A 15435-nucleotide genomic window follows, 5' to 3' on the forward strand; every position below is an offset into this window, starting at 1 on the left:
TATAGATCTTAAAGCATTAGGATAACCAACTCTATAAAAAAAATTCTTAATCCACACCCTCTCTTGACCATAAAGTAAATAGACTGTGTCCAACTGATTTTAACGTCTGGTCAGCTAGACATACACACGTAGGCCTATTATATAGTGTACTGTACGTGTGTAATTGATGATACTACAAGACTAACTTACATTTTTTTTCATTACGCGTTATGCAATAGTGTTTTTGCTTAATGTGTAGTGGTCAGACGAGGCATGGCTAGTCAAGCATGATCTTTACACTAAAATAGTTATACACACCCTCCCAGCCCAGAAAGTAAATAGACTGTACGGTGTGCCCAACTGATTTTAACAACCTGGCCAGATAGACGTACACATGTAGGCCTATATAGTGTACTGAGTGTGCAGTTCATAATGACAAGACCACCTTTTTTTTCCCTTGCGCGGTTAACGGTTATGCAATAGTGTTAGTTGTATTTTTAGTGGTCAGACAAAAAATAGCACATCGGTATATGGTTAGTCAAGCATGTATTTTACACTATGAAATAGTTATACGGTCAAATGTTTCTTAAAACTCCAACAATTTCGTTTCTATTTCATTGGTTATTAGATCTAACTTTTAAACTCTAATTGCATGTTATCTAATGAGATTTTAAACTTTACCGGTATAAGTAGCCTAATTAAAATTTTCCGTTATATAATAAGTTAATATAATTTAAAAAAAAGAGTACCATTCTTTTCTAAAGGTTTTAATTGAAGGCAAAAATACAAGCACACATATATATATTTATTTAGACATCTTTTTTAAAAAAATTATTGTGCATTAACGTTTATGTAAGAAACATATTACTTATTACTGATTTTATTATGGATAAATATTTCTAGGTCAACCCCGCCCCCACCCCCCCCCCAAAAAAAGTGTTACAGTTTAATTATTTTTTTTTAGTTTAGTTTAACTATATTTTGAAATTCGTGATAAACTAATAGTTTAACTACTTTATTTTAGTTGATAACTAGTTTTTAACTTTTGAAAGTTAGTTTAGTTCCCATCACTAGTCGCCACGACGAGAATGAGAAAGGTGTCAAAGTAATTTAAATCCCCAACAGCTGAGTTTTAGTTGACGGATAGGGGATCGAAAATGTGTGGGACGATTCTAAGCAATAAGCACAGGCCGGTCTGATAATTCTGATTAGCTTTCAAATTGCTTTATTTTTAATGCGACTTTTATTTTATAATCTTATCTTATAATTTACAAACGTTAGTTCAAAAGAAAAGATAATTACGTCATACGCGTATCTTTATGTCAATCTAGTCATTCAGTTAATCTGCCAAGGCGTTGGTTTTCCTGGTTGATTCCGTCAACCCATTCATGTTCTAATAACACTAGGAAGCACTTATAATTTAACGAATAAAGCCAATATGAAAAATTGTTATTATTAGATTTTTAAAAAAGAGTACATTATTATGTCCATGGAAGTGTTCTAATAACTCTGAAAGACACAAAGATAAAGGCACATTCCTCGTCCCATATGCTAGGACAAATTTGTACAAATACTCCTTCTTCCCTAGTGCTATTAGAGCATGGAATGGGTTGCCTGAGCTAGCCAGGAAAACCAGTGACTTGGCAGAATTTAAGTCATTGGTTAATATGCATGACTAAATGCATGACGCGTAGGACGTAATCATCTTCTTTTTTGAAGTAACGTCTGTATTATATAAGATAAGAAGATAAGAATAAAAAATTATACTTACACCGTTTCATGACCCGGAAACGACATCTAATTTTGCGCGAAAACAATTACAAAGTTTCCTAGATAAACAATAGAATCTTCAGATCTAAGAATATTTATTATATTGTGTGGTCAGCATTCAGAGTTTATAACATTACATTTAGAATCTAGAATAATCTAGATCTAGTCTAAATCAGTAAAAATGGCAGGTGTTACTTGCGAGGAAATTTCGGATGCCTTTGATATTTTCGGAGAGGATGTGGACAATGATCAGCTGTCGAAATGTTCGTAATTATCTGTTAATCTGTGTATTACTGTATTTGTATAGTGTATAATTAATAATACTTTAATAGTGTATAGACTCTAGTGTCTCTAGTTGTATAGTCTATAAACTCTATAAAGTCTATACTCTATAGATCTAGATTCTAGATCTATATAATTGTAACTGTTTAATTTTTTTTACATAGATTTCATAGATCAATTATAATCAATAGAGTTATACTCTGGTATAGAGATCTACGTGGGCGTCTAAACTAATAATAATAACTTAATAAGTCTAAATAAGTAAATAACTCACTGATGAATCCACCAGACTCTAAATTTAAAATTTATCTACTAATCTTTTTTAAATCTAGATCTAGATCATAGAAAACTAAGAAATAGAATGATAGATCTAGATTATTCTAGATCTAGATTTATATAAATTCTAGATCTATATATAGTAATATTATATAGATCTAGATCTAAATTCTAAATCTACCCCAGTTGAGTAACAATAGTAATACCAATATTAGATCTATATAGAATTACATCTTATATTATACTTATAGACTTAGATCTATATAATTAATACAGACGTTACTTCAAAAAAGAAGATGATTACGTCCTACGCGTCATGCATTTACTATTTAGTCATGCATTTGAATTATCATTTATGTCTACACTCTACACTACTATTTAATAATACTAATAGAGTTGTAAATTGTAACTATAAGTATAAGTATTATAGAATAGATAGTCTAGTGACCTAGTCTCTATTATTTATAGACTATAACTATAAGTATAGTATAGATCTAGAAATCTAGAGTCTAGATTTAATAGATCTAGATATATTACTTAAAATTAAATCTATGGAAATGGGAATCTAAATGAATGGACCTCATTCACCAATCGTCGATACACACATTTAGCTACATCAGAATATTGATAAAATAATGAAAAATATGTATCACGTGACAGCCACTATGGATTACATAATTTGTATAGAAGATATATAGAATCACTTGGCTAAATGTTGTTTGTGTACGATTGGTGAATGAGGTCCATTGGAGCACAAGCCATGAAAAAGCCTAAAAGTAGTAAAAGGGCTTTAGACTTTAGTATCTAGGTACTTTGATAAAAAAATTCAACTTTAATGAAGCCAAATGAAACTAGTATAGTTAAATAGATCTTTTTGAATGGAGTTCATTGATACCTCATTTATGCTTCTAGTCCGACTCAACCATAAAGGCTAAAGACAGAGTCCTGTTTAACCATCATTGCATTTAACATTTACATTTAAATAAACCAAGTCCAATAACAGAATTCAGAACATTAGTACAACAGGTTTAACCATCACAGTCACTTAGTCGGCTCTAAGTCTAAGAGATGCTGCTGACTACGGCCCGCGGGCCACGTGTGGCCCGCTGAAGTGTTTTATGCGGCCAGCCGACACCTATAGAAATTAGGTGTGCCCACAGTATATACATATGAAAATGCAAATATTAAAAATAATATTTGTATAAATTATTGAAACTGTCTCTTTATAAAAGTTTTAAGTAAACAAAGATTATGCTTATTGGCTATACATCAATACACTCAATTCAAGACACAATCTCTGAGTGTTGGGTTGGCTTGGAACAAGATGGCAAGTGTAACAACTAATGTAGCTCGATCTTTGACTGAGAAAAAAAAAATTTAATAAAAAATATCCCAACCATAAACTCTAAACAGGAAAGTTTGCACAAAGCTGCATACAAATTTCGACATTATATCTACAAAACCATCGTAGTAATCAAACTTAGTAAAGCTAGGGGGTGTTAACCACAGGCAGTTCCGATTTATGAACAAAATAATGCAATGTATCCGCTATCCTAGCACGGGCAAGGCGAATAAGAAGAATATAAAATCTCAAGGAAGAAATTGTTATGTTACTTGAAGGACATTGACTGTGGCTTTGTTACCAGTATTTCTAATGAAGAGTGGAAGACAGATTTCATGTTTCTTATTAATACTATTGCGATTGGTTGTTTACATTTGAAATATAAATGCATGTTAAATCTTTTCAAACAAGGCTTTCCCATTTCTACAGGCAAGCAAAAGAAAATAGTTTTTGTCATTTTCCTTTGCTAAAAGGTGAAACTATTAGTGAAATAATTAAAAGTACAAAACTTATTAAGATTCCTTAATTGAACAATTTATAAAAGCAAATTTTAAGACGTCAAGAACCAGCTTTCAAAACCATCAGCTCACCATTTAGCGCAGAAGCTGATTCAGCTTCAGAGGACATAACTGCAAGCAAAGAGAAGTTCCAGTCAGTACTTCGTTCTGTGGAAGTCGTATGGGTGGCAGAAGCTGTATTTCCACACTTAAAAAAACTTTGCTGCTGTTCACACTATTTAGGTACACATACATCAGTTCTTCTTCTTCATCGTTCTCATTTTACATGTTGGAGGGTTCAGATCAGTAATTCTACATCTGAGATGAACTGCGCAGTGGTTTCCGGATCAGGTAGTTCTCCGAATAGTCTTTGGAGAGTCTTTTTCGGGTCTCTTGATTTAGTATGCACCATTGAAGTACATGGTCAGCATTCTCTGGTGATGCTCCAAAAGGGCAGGTTTCGCTCGTCCAGACATTCAACTTCCAGAACATATATTATTGTCTCATTCAGTGAGCAAACATTTGTTTGTGGAAACTAAACAAGTATAATCACTGGTCAATTTTAACTGACTGTAATTTGACAGCATTCACAGGGGTAACCACTAGTAAGCTTGCTTCACAGCTCCAGAACATTATGCATGAGTGTAAAAAGTAAAATACTGCACAATAAGTACAACTGTATATTTGTGGGGATATTGTGATATAAAAAGAAAACAGCAATTTTAAAAAATCGTAAAATTGTTTTAAAAAATTGCTAACTGTTGTAATTTTTTAACGCGTGGAGTGTGAAAAAAAGAAAAAGACATTCTACACATTTAGCTAGTGTATCTTTCTAAGATATATATATATATATATATACATATATGTGGCCTGCCATTCCCAAACTTTTTTAAGATGCGGCCCTCGATATAAAAAGGTTGCTCACCCCTGCTATAGACCATTAGATCTCTATAATATAGAATTATATAGATTTAGATGTAGATATCTAGATCTATATTCAGATTTAAGCTGCCTGTGTGAAATCATCAGCTAATATAGAATCTAATAGATAATGACTTGGATAAGCTGAAGAGAAATTATAGGAGATTGGTGACTGGTGACTACTTGATATGTTAGAGGTTAAAGTAAGTAAACATTTTGTAAGACTAAAAATACTCTTCTATACTAATTAACTAATTTTTTGAGTGATGTTTTTTTTTTTCAGTAAGAGAACTATGCCTGTCTTATGATATTGATGCTAATGGATTAGTAAATAATTGGATGGCTTTTTCTTCAACTCGTAAAGTAGATCTAACTATTGAAAATATTCTTATTTTTGATAGAGAGGTAAATAAAGAATTCTGTTTACATTTACAGTTACTCTCAAAAGATACATTAATTTTTTTAAATAAATTATTTTGCACGAAACAAATTGACAAAATTCTATAATCTAAGTTTGTAGGATTATGTGTGATGGGCATATGATGTAAGAAATATTTTTCCATGTAATAAAATAATCGCAATGCATTATTAAATTTTGATACTCATCTTGATGCTTAAAAATTACATATATATATATTTTTTTAACAAACAGAAGCATTTATACAGCACAATAGCAGTATAATATGGGCAATAACTGCAGCCCAATCCAGATCAGTTTTCTCAACCATGATCTGCTACAGGGTCCCAACAACACTCTAATGAGGCAACAGTCACAAGACTCATAATATATTTCACTCATTGGCTTAAATGTTAAACTCTGGTCCTTCATAGCCCTCATTCATTTAGGCCATATATATGGAACTTTATTTGTTATTAAAATACTAAATATCTGATGGATTTCTTTGTTGTTGACCAAATATTTTTTTAATTCCATGACTGATCCAAACTAATTGATACAATTACACTTCCTATAAGCTTTTTTTTTTTTGTATTTCTTGTTAAAAAAATTTGTTTGTAGGTTATGCTTATACTTTTATAAATACATTTTACTTGTGTCTAATCAATCTCAATTTACTTTTTTAATACTGTTGATCTTGGTTCTTCAGAATAGTTCATTTGCTTTGTTTAGATGAGCTGGGCCAAAACTTAGGTTGTTGAAATATTTAAATTCAGCCATGAGCCCTGAGTATATTAAAAGGGCTTGTGAAGTCTTGTCCGGTTAAATATTTATATACAGATTAGTTGTTTCTATTAGCTCTAACTTTCTCCTGGTGACAATGTCTACTACATAAATAATTTCTCAGCTAGTAACAACTTTCAATATTCATTTAGTCTTTTTTTTAAACTTCATCTCTATTATATAAAAAGTTTAAGTTTTTAGAAGATTATACATTTTTAATAAATTTTCTTCCTTTTTTTCAGTGGCTACAGAAAAAATTATCAGGACTTCATAAAAAAAATCAAAAGCCTAAAAATAATGTATCACTGAATAATGGTTCTGTAGACAGGTTGGTATGCTTAATTATGAAATAAAAATAGATAACCTCATAGCAAATTAATAGTACTTAAGTTACTTTAAATTTTATCTAGTTCTATTTATCCTTTTTTTTTTAACAGTATTTCAGATGACCAAATAGAAATCATTGGAACTTATGCCACACCAGAGCAAAAAGTAAGAAGAAAATTTTAATAGCAGGGTAATTTTTTTGCACATGGTAACTTCAGATGATATAATTTATGTAAATTTTTCAAGTTGTTCAGCCAGTGACTATCACTATGTTAATAAACAGATATTAACCTTGGACTAATAATGTCATATTAGCTAGTAATTTTTATTAGTTAATTTTCCATATTGGCATTGGTAAAATTTCTTTAAAATATATGCCTTGGTAATACCTAGAATTTTAAAAGGTATTTATTTAAAATGGTATACATTATACATTTTATTAAGAAAGGTATGAAAAGATACATATGTTTGCTAATAACATGTTTCAGCTATGTTAAATTTATAATTCTATCTCTTTGTTGTAGAAACATCTACTTCAGGTCAAAAGGCAACTTACACCAGAGGATGTGACTAATTCCAACAAGAGATTTGTGGGGCTGAACAGAAGCCCCACAGTTACTGCAGCATATTCACCTAAAGTTATGACTCCTGCTGGGTAAATAATAATTTTTTTTTTACAACTTTGTGTCTCTCAATTTTTTATCCATGCTTAACCCAATAGCTCCTATTTCCGGTTAAGAAAAACCCTGCCCAGGCCCTAAGCAAAGAGGGATAACTCCGAATTAAAAAAATCCTAAACAATATTTTTTTTTTAAACATAATCAAATTTAAGATCTAATACATATAAACAAACAACTTTAAAAAATAAAACAATATGACTAGTTTAATAAAATATATACTTTTAATACTATTAGAATATTTAAAAAGCTTCAAAAATACCCATTTTCCCACGTGGGGCCTTATACACTGGAGCTATGGGGGCCTGTTCGTTTGAAAAATTACATAAACAATAAAATAAACAATAAAAATCTTCCAGATTTTATTAAAAATAGAATCAGTAATCTCCAAAATGATTTGTAATCACGCTTGCAACGAGACAAGAAGAAATCTTCTTTTTAAAGAGTTTAAAGCAAGTGTATTGAATAGGGGATTTAAGAAACGTTCCACAACGTTGAGGACAAAAATGGGAAAACGTTTCCAACTGCAGAAGGAGCTAATGGGTTAAACATTTCTAAGTTCAAAATATAAATATTTTCTGGCCCAAAATTTAATATGAATAATTTTCTTTTTCATTGGTGATGATATTAGGATTTTTAAATTTATATATTTTACCTTTAATTAAAAAAAAAACAGTTATAAAAAGATTTATCAATAGAGTCATTTCATTTTTATTTGTATTTCAATTTATTGCTAACAGAAAATCTTTTACAAAACATTTTTTTAGGTCGACCCCATCTTCCAAGTTTTCCTCCAGGTCTAACTCTGGTGATGTTGTTCAGACTTTTGGCTCCATGAATGATTTCTCCTGGCAAGGAGAAGTTCAGATGGTAAAGATAACACCATTTTCATCCGAAGTTACATTGGACTCTAATACAAAGTATATGTTTCAAAAGATGCATGAAAAAGCCAGTGGTAAGATGAAATATATGTAGACTATATTATTATTACTACAGTGTCTTTCATGCTACTAAAGCATGTTTAGGGTGCTTAGAAGCTCTTTTTTGAAGTTGGGGGTATCAGGAAGTTTTCTGTGGTGACATGTGACATGAATGAGGTGCTCATTAAACACAATTCATAGTCACATTGGGTTCAAACTCAAGTCTTCTTGATAATCAAGAGGTTTATGCCACTCGGCCATATATATATTTTTTATTTATTCATACACATATATATATATATATATATATATATATATATATATATATATATATATATATATATATATATATATATATATATTTATATATCATGCAGCTAATTGAAGCATTTAGATCATAACTACATCTTCATCCCTGTTTTTCCTCAAATTCGATTCTTTATTTGTTTAAATGGTTATTAACACATATCAGTAAGTTATTTAAAAGTAGAATTAAAAATGAAATGTTGAAAAATTCTGTGAAATAATAAAAATAGGGAGAAGTGATATTTGCATCCCAAGTCCTTTTGAAATAAAATGCTTAATAATTCCAAGTTAATAGTAAGGAAACCATTAGCTAAGTTTCATATTATTGATATAGTAAGTGGAAAGATGATGGGTTAATGAGAATAATTATAAAGCTGTTGGTGTCATGTAGCTTTTGTGTTCTGTAGAGACAGTGCTTTGGAATCACCATATTGTTTGAAGAGTACTAAGGCAAACTTAGCTTTATTAATGCAATTTTGTATATGGTCATCAGTTTCACCATCTTTGCTAACCCTACTGCCCAAATAAGTGAAGTGGTCTAGGGTGTTCTCCTTGTAAGTTGTTTCTTGGCTTTTTTTTTAGTTTTAAATGACATCATTCAAGATATGTCTACATTACTACAAAATGCTCATGGAATTGAAGAATTGAGCCATGTTGCTCTTCCTTCTCAGGTAAAGCTTTTGTTTGTGTGTGTGTGTGTTATGTAATGCATTGCCAACTTTTTTTTTTTTTTTTTTTATACAAACCTGATGAAATGTTAGATAAGTTGGAATACAATTAAGCTACTTCATTTCAGAATTATTTTCACAACTTCAATCTATTTATTTGGTTCATATTAACATATATATTAGATAATAATGTAAATTTATGTCTGAATTCCTTCTACAGGAGAGTGTTACAGTTGCTGGTAGAATTTGTTGTGACAGTATCGGCCGTCTAAATAATCAATCTGTTTTACTGGAAGGTTCTCATGAAACGTCATCAGGGAAGTGTATTAGTCTAGATCTTTCAGAAGTGACAAATTATAGTCTTTTCCCAGGTCAGGTAAGATAACTGTTTTAATGTATCAGCAAACATCTTATAAATTTATAAGATTTTTATTTTCTTTCTAAATATTACAAATAATAAAAAAAAAACATGTGAACTAAATATAGAATCTTTATTGTCTAATTAGTTTGTTTTTGTTTTATTTTGTGTAAATTGAGATAGAAATTTACTTGAACAATGTTTTAATAATAATGAGTAGTTTTAGTATCCCGAAGGAACTATGTGCATTATCCAGATCAATTTCACCATTGTAAAAGTCACCCATTGACATTTTTTTCAGATTCTGACTTGTGAAGGTGTTAATAATACTGGTAAAAAACTTGTGGTACAAAAAATATATCCAGTAAGTATCTTTTTTTTAATTCAGTGGAATAATATTTTGTAATTAGGGATATAGCTTTGACTTAGATCACTTGGAAACCCCATTGGCCAGTGTAATTATATTATAACCTTTTGTTATTTATTAAAATATACAGTAACAATTTGTTGACTTTTTCATTTTCAGACTAGTTCTATGCTCATCATTGAATTGAACAATGTGCCTCTCACTTTTAATTTGTTTATTTATTTCCAGACTGTGCCGTTACCTTTCTCAGAATTTACAAACAAACATTGCTCTGGTTAGTAAATAAATATGTTATAAATATTATAAGGATAATTGGAATTTTTTTTTTTTACTTGTTTAGAAACATATTTTAGTCCTGAATAAGATAGGAAATTACATTTCATCTGGTGCTTTAGGGTTCCTAAATCTCTACCTCTTTTTTGTTCCTTTCTGGCACAACTCTACCTTCACATCACATACTACTAAATTTAAAGGGTCTTTCAGAACAATGTGGGATAAATTAATAAAATGAGTTTAAACCAACTTTCAATAAGGTAGAATAATATGGGCCTACTGTTTTATTTTGGCTATAATATGGGCCTACTGTTTTATTTTGGCTATAATATGGGCCTACTGTTTTATTTTGGCTATGTCTGATGAATTTTAAAATGTTCTTTATCTTGTCATTTTTGTGAAAGTGTTTTTACCATCCATCACTTACAGGTAAACTTAGGATATACATAGCTGTTGGTCCTTACACACCAAGTGATGTCTTAGATTACTCTCCCCTGTCTGAATTAATGAAAAAGATTGTCCAAGACAAACCAGACTTGTGTATTCTGGTAAATTTTATTTCATGTTATTTTTGCAATTTAAAATGTATGCTTTGTTAGTTATTATAAAAGTTGAATTTAATATTAATTTTGTTTTTTATTTCCAGATGGGTCCTTTTGTTGATATCAAGCATGTATTAATTAATGTAAGTATTAAAAAACTGCTAACATTTCTGAAAACCTTATAAGAAATATTTTTAACCCTTAGTCAACAAACAAATGTTGTTTTTAAATTTTCTCAGAGTGGAGAGTTATTAGACACATTTCAAGAGCTTTTCATCAAACAAATGGAAGAAATAGGAAGAGCTACTCAGGGGTAAAACACATAAAATAGGGAATTTTATTTTTTTGGATAGTCTCAGTTTTATATCAACTGATTTTTGTTTCTTTTCTGTTCCAGTTTGGGCACTAAGATTGTGATAGTGCCTTCATGTCGTGATGCACATCATTTTTTTAGTGTATATCCTCAACCTGGTTTCAGTATCCCTGAATATAATGCAAACGGTTCAAAGGTAAATTCAAACTTGTACTTGTTAAATGTTTAAATATTGTAGTTGTCTGATGGCTCACATCTACTTATAAGTGTTTCAGAAATGTTAAAAGAAAGATTGGGAGGGATATTTCATTTTGAAAGGTGGTATAGGGTTAAAAGCTTATAGAAATGAAGTCTAAAAGAGATTGAGGCTTAGATAGATGACATGATTAAAAATCCTTTGACAACTTGGAATGGAGACAAAAGAAAAATGTACAGGTCTAAATGGATGGAAGTGAGGGTCAAATCCTTCTTTAGACTTTAAAGTCACATGGATGGTTGTTGCCACTGCTATTGCTTTATAAAAAAATCTTTTTCAGAAATTTTTCAAGGAAGGACCATTTGAAATCATTATAATTACCCGACTAAATTTCCTTTTTGTGCATCTTTCTTTTTGTGCTTTACATTTACCTTGGCTGACATAGAAGAGAGCGGCTGCGGGATACACATTTGAGACCAAAAGAAAATCTGCTGCTCAGGACAAACGCAGATGGCGAAAAGAAAATCTAAATCGACCACCTGCGGACAATGGTTATACTTGCCCTGGATGTGGCAAAATATGCAGGTCACAGCTGGGGCTGCGTAGCCACAGGAAATACAGCATTTCTCACTAATCTTCGGACTTGAAGACAAGCCTTATTATTATTATTTGCACAGCCATTAAGTCACAAGACTTCTTAGCCTTTTTTTTTAAAGACGTATAAAAAAATTATTTTTATTTATTTGTAAGTACCATTTAGCATCTTATTGCTGTTTGTTTCTTTTGCACAAATTTTGTCTTAACATAATTCTTGGAAAATGTGCTGTTACATCAATTGAAAAAAATAAATTTTCATTTCAAAGTATTTGGGACTGGAGGAACAGGTTGTTAGTTATGCATCTATTTGAAAATCTTACATGTAGCTCAAGATTGTTCAACAGTAGTGATGTAGTCAAAACGGATTCTAATATTGATAAGCATTCTCTATTTCCTTCGATCTGTGAACTGTTTTCTTTTTTTTTTTTTTTTTGCCTATTTATTTGCATTGTTGTTTTGTTTTCTTAATTGGTTATTATTTTTATTGTCCGCAGAGAAGTCATGCGGAGTTAGAGCTAACAAAACATTTGAACTTTGTCTCAGACCCGTGTACACTGTCGGTCAACAACATTGTCATAGGATTGACCTCGACTGATATTCTCATGCATCTTACCAAGTCAGAAATATCACTGTGAGTCTACGAAATTTTTTATGGTCACTAAAGACACTTTTTTTGAGTACCAAAAGTAGTGGCTCTCTGTAATTTATCATGTATTGATGTATTAATTGTACAACACACCTTGGCAAATATTGAATCTTGACTTTTTGGGGCAACTTTTAAAGAAAAAAAAACAACTAATTTTCAATACAAATTTCAAATGCCAAAATATTAGTAGTGGTAGTAGTTACGGTTGACGGAACATTCATTTTAAATTGGACATTGACTATTTGTTTTTACACTTTTAACTTAGCTTAACCCTTAAAGTAAGGCACACATATCTTATACATTCTTTTTCTTTGAAAAGAGAACTTTCACAGTAATGTGCATGTCATGATGGAGACACTAACTCACAGCCCTTAAAATACGGCGCATGTATCTTATATACATTCCTTTTCTTCTTATACTCAGCTCTTTTCAGAATATTAAGAAAGAATGTTTTAATGTCACCAGCTTAGTGGCATTGTTTCATAGTGATAACTCTGAAAAAGCATATAGAATCTACTGATTTTTATCATGATTGTTGCAAAAACTTTCTTCTCCAGTGGGCAAATGGGAAAAATGGACAGAATTGGCCGCTTAACTCAACATGTACTTCATCAGCACAGGTGATCAAAGTTCTATTTATAAATAGGTCAACTTTTACCTTGGTCAAAGTTAGGTCTTTATATATATAAAAAAAGCAGCATTTAGTTTTAGTATTTTATGGCTAATATTTTCACTTCTAATCTCAGTTATTATCCACTGTATCCCCCATTGGAAGATGTCAATCTGGATTATGAATTATATGATGCCCATGGAAAGCTTCCAATAACTCCTCATCTATTGATATTGCCTTCAGATCTTAAGGCATTTATAAAGGTTTGGCTGCATTTACTTATTGTTTTGGTTTTGTTTTTACATTCAATAAATAAATGATGTTTACCAATATTTTTTTTAAAGTGTATTTTTAGTATGCATAGTTATGTTATTTTGAATGTTAAAAAAATATGGCTTTAAAGCAGAGCCATTTATTGTCCTGAGAGCAAATTTTTTAAGCAACATTTTAAAAAAGTGGTAGGGACAGAAAATAATTGTAGTCCATATAAAAGGTGAATTAGATTTTAATCTGTTTTGTCTTTTTACCATTGGTCAATTGTCTTTACTTTTACCGAATCATCCATCAGAGCTGAGAGGGCTGCTCAAAACCTAGCCTCTGCTGCTATTCAAATTTTAGACCATCAATCATAGTTTATAGCCACACTGCCCCTTAATGTTTGCTTTTTAATATAACTTTTATCCCCACATTAATAATATAGTAATCTTTTGTCTTTTTTTTTTGTTTTCACCAGAATATAGATGGATGTTGCTGCGTTAATCCTGGCAGGCTGACAACAGGAACTGTTGGTGGGACATTTGCACAGATTTGCATCAATACTGATATGTTGCCAGATAAGATCCAACCAGCTGAGGCTTGTTCTGGGCAAATTGTTCGTGTCTAAAATATTGCACTAAACCTGTTATTTGTTCCAATCAGCCTAAAAATCATTTAACTGCCATAATCATTTTTTTGTTTTTCAATTTCTTATCTGAATAACTTGAAAAATATAGTAGCATACCATCATTTTTTTTCTTTCTTAAGACAACAAAAGTATGTCAACTCGGGCAGCCAAAAAATAGATGTTCTTTTAATTCTTGTTATCTTTGTGCAATACCCATTCCTTCAGTTCAGTAAAATCTGGTATGAATCAGAAAAATTGTATATATATATAAATATATATATTGAATTGTTCATGTTGAATTTTTAAAATATATCTTAATAAATATACTAATAAATATACTTCACGGCTATGAGTTATGTACATTGTTTTGTTATTACAATGAATGACTTATTTGTTCCAAACCCTAACCATAATAAAATTAATATTATTTGGACAGAAGAACCTTTATGTTGGAACACTGCTTAACTCACAAATTCCTGTCCCCCTTAATATTGAGTAATGTTTATCCATCCATTCCAAGTGGCGCTACATACAGCCCATGGAGGGCCTCAGCACATCCCCTCTATTGAGATCTCTCCTGAGCCTTTTGTCTCAAATCCCCAAGATGTTGTAGGTGTCTGATCATCAATCCATCGTATTCGTGGTCTACCTTTGGGCTTTTGCCAGTTTACAATTTTTACTCCTGGTAATGTGTATGCTTCTGTTTATTTTCTTTAATAAAGGCATATAGCTTCAGAGCTGATAATTTATTTATCACTTGTAAACATTAGGTAACAATTAAAAGTTATCCTTGGAACAGCAGTGTCAACTTTTTAAGAATAATGCTGCATCCTGCAATTTGAAATAAATGATGATGCCAAAGAAATAATTTATTACCCCACAACCCAATCAGATTGACATGTATTAACTAATCAAGGCTCTACACAGCCACATCATTCCAATAGTTTTCAGTGCTTCCTCTTTTGGGTTATTTACACTACAACTGGAGCCTTTTAAGATCTGCCTGCCGTTATGAAGAATCGCTAGAAATAGGTGCCTGTACACAAATACGGCTTTGACGCTCTATGTTACATATTTCTATTCATTTTTTTTTCTACATTATCTACACGGATGCATGTCTGTAGAAAGAAGGGGAAAGTTAAAGACATTTCAGTCTGCAACTGCGCAACTTAAAAAACAAAGTACAAAAAAACAAATTCATCTCTTTTTTTGGTTTAGCGCTATTTCATGCTTTTAGCTTTCTCAAAACTCTATGATCCTATCATTTGTCTAGACCAGTTGGAAAGGAGTAGAGGTGAGAAAGAATGGGTTATCTTAAAACCTTTCTTTCTACAAACAACAAAGGGGACTAATTCAGCTTATACTACCACTTCAGTGAAGTTTGAGATACCAAACAATATAAGTAATTTCCTAGTTAAGTAACTAAAATTGATTCTTGTGTTGTCAGGTAAAAGAAATAATTGTGCAAAATTTCAGCTTAATCCAAGATAGGGTGTGGGAGAAAG

At 31.0% G+C, this 15435-nt stretch overlaps 1 protein-coding gene across 1 annotated transcript; it reads left to right on the forward strand.

Annotated features, from left to right (window-relative positions):
* The first annotated feature begins 1778 nt into the window (after positions 1–1778).
* On the forward strand, positions 1779–14273 carry LOC106055399 (DNA polymerase alpha subunit B-like). Its single transcript, XM_013211640.2, has 18 exons — positions 1779–2012; positions 5351–5472; positions 6490–6575; positions 6685–6739; positions 7099–7229; positions 8019–8206; positions 9060–9148; positions 9366–9521; positions 9805–9867; positions 10099–10144; positions 10573–10691; positions 10790–10828; positions 10925–10998; positions 11083–11194; positions 12286–12422; positions 12995–13057; positions 13184–13310; positions 13781–14273. Exons 1-18 carry the CDS (start codon positions 1931–1933, stop codon positions 13928–13930), a joined length of 1839 nt encoding a protein of 612 aa, XP_013067094.2. The 5' UTR covers positions 1779–1930; the 3' UTR covers positions 13931–14273.
* Positions 14274–15435: the final 1162 nt, after the last annotated feature.

This window comes from Biomphalaria glabrata, chromosome 3, assembly GCF_947242115.1.
Source record: "Biomphalaria glabrata chromosome 3, xgBioGlab47.1, whole genome shotgun sequence".
In the NCBI taxonomy this organism is placed as follows: Eukaryota; Metazoa; Mollusca; class Gastropoda; family Planorbidae; genus Biomphalaria; species Biomphalaria glabrata.

Coding starts and splice junctions, on each gene's coding strand:
- LOC106055399 (XM_013211640.2), top strand. CDS start 1,931: ATGGCAGGTGTTACTTGCGAGGAAATTTCGGATGCCTTTGATATTTTC. Junction 5,473..6,489: donor TTCTTATTTTTGATAGAGAG/GTAAATAAAGAA, acceptor CCTTTTTTTCAG/TGGCTACAGAAAAAATTATC. Junction 9,149..9,365: donor ATGTTGCTCTTCCTTCTCAG/GTAAAGCTTTTG, acceptor TTCCTTCTACAG/GAGAGTGTTACAGTTGCTGG.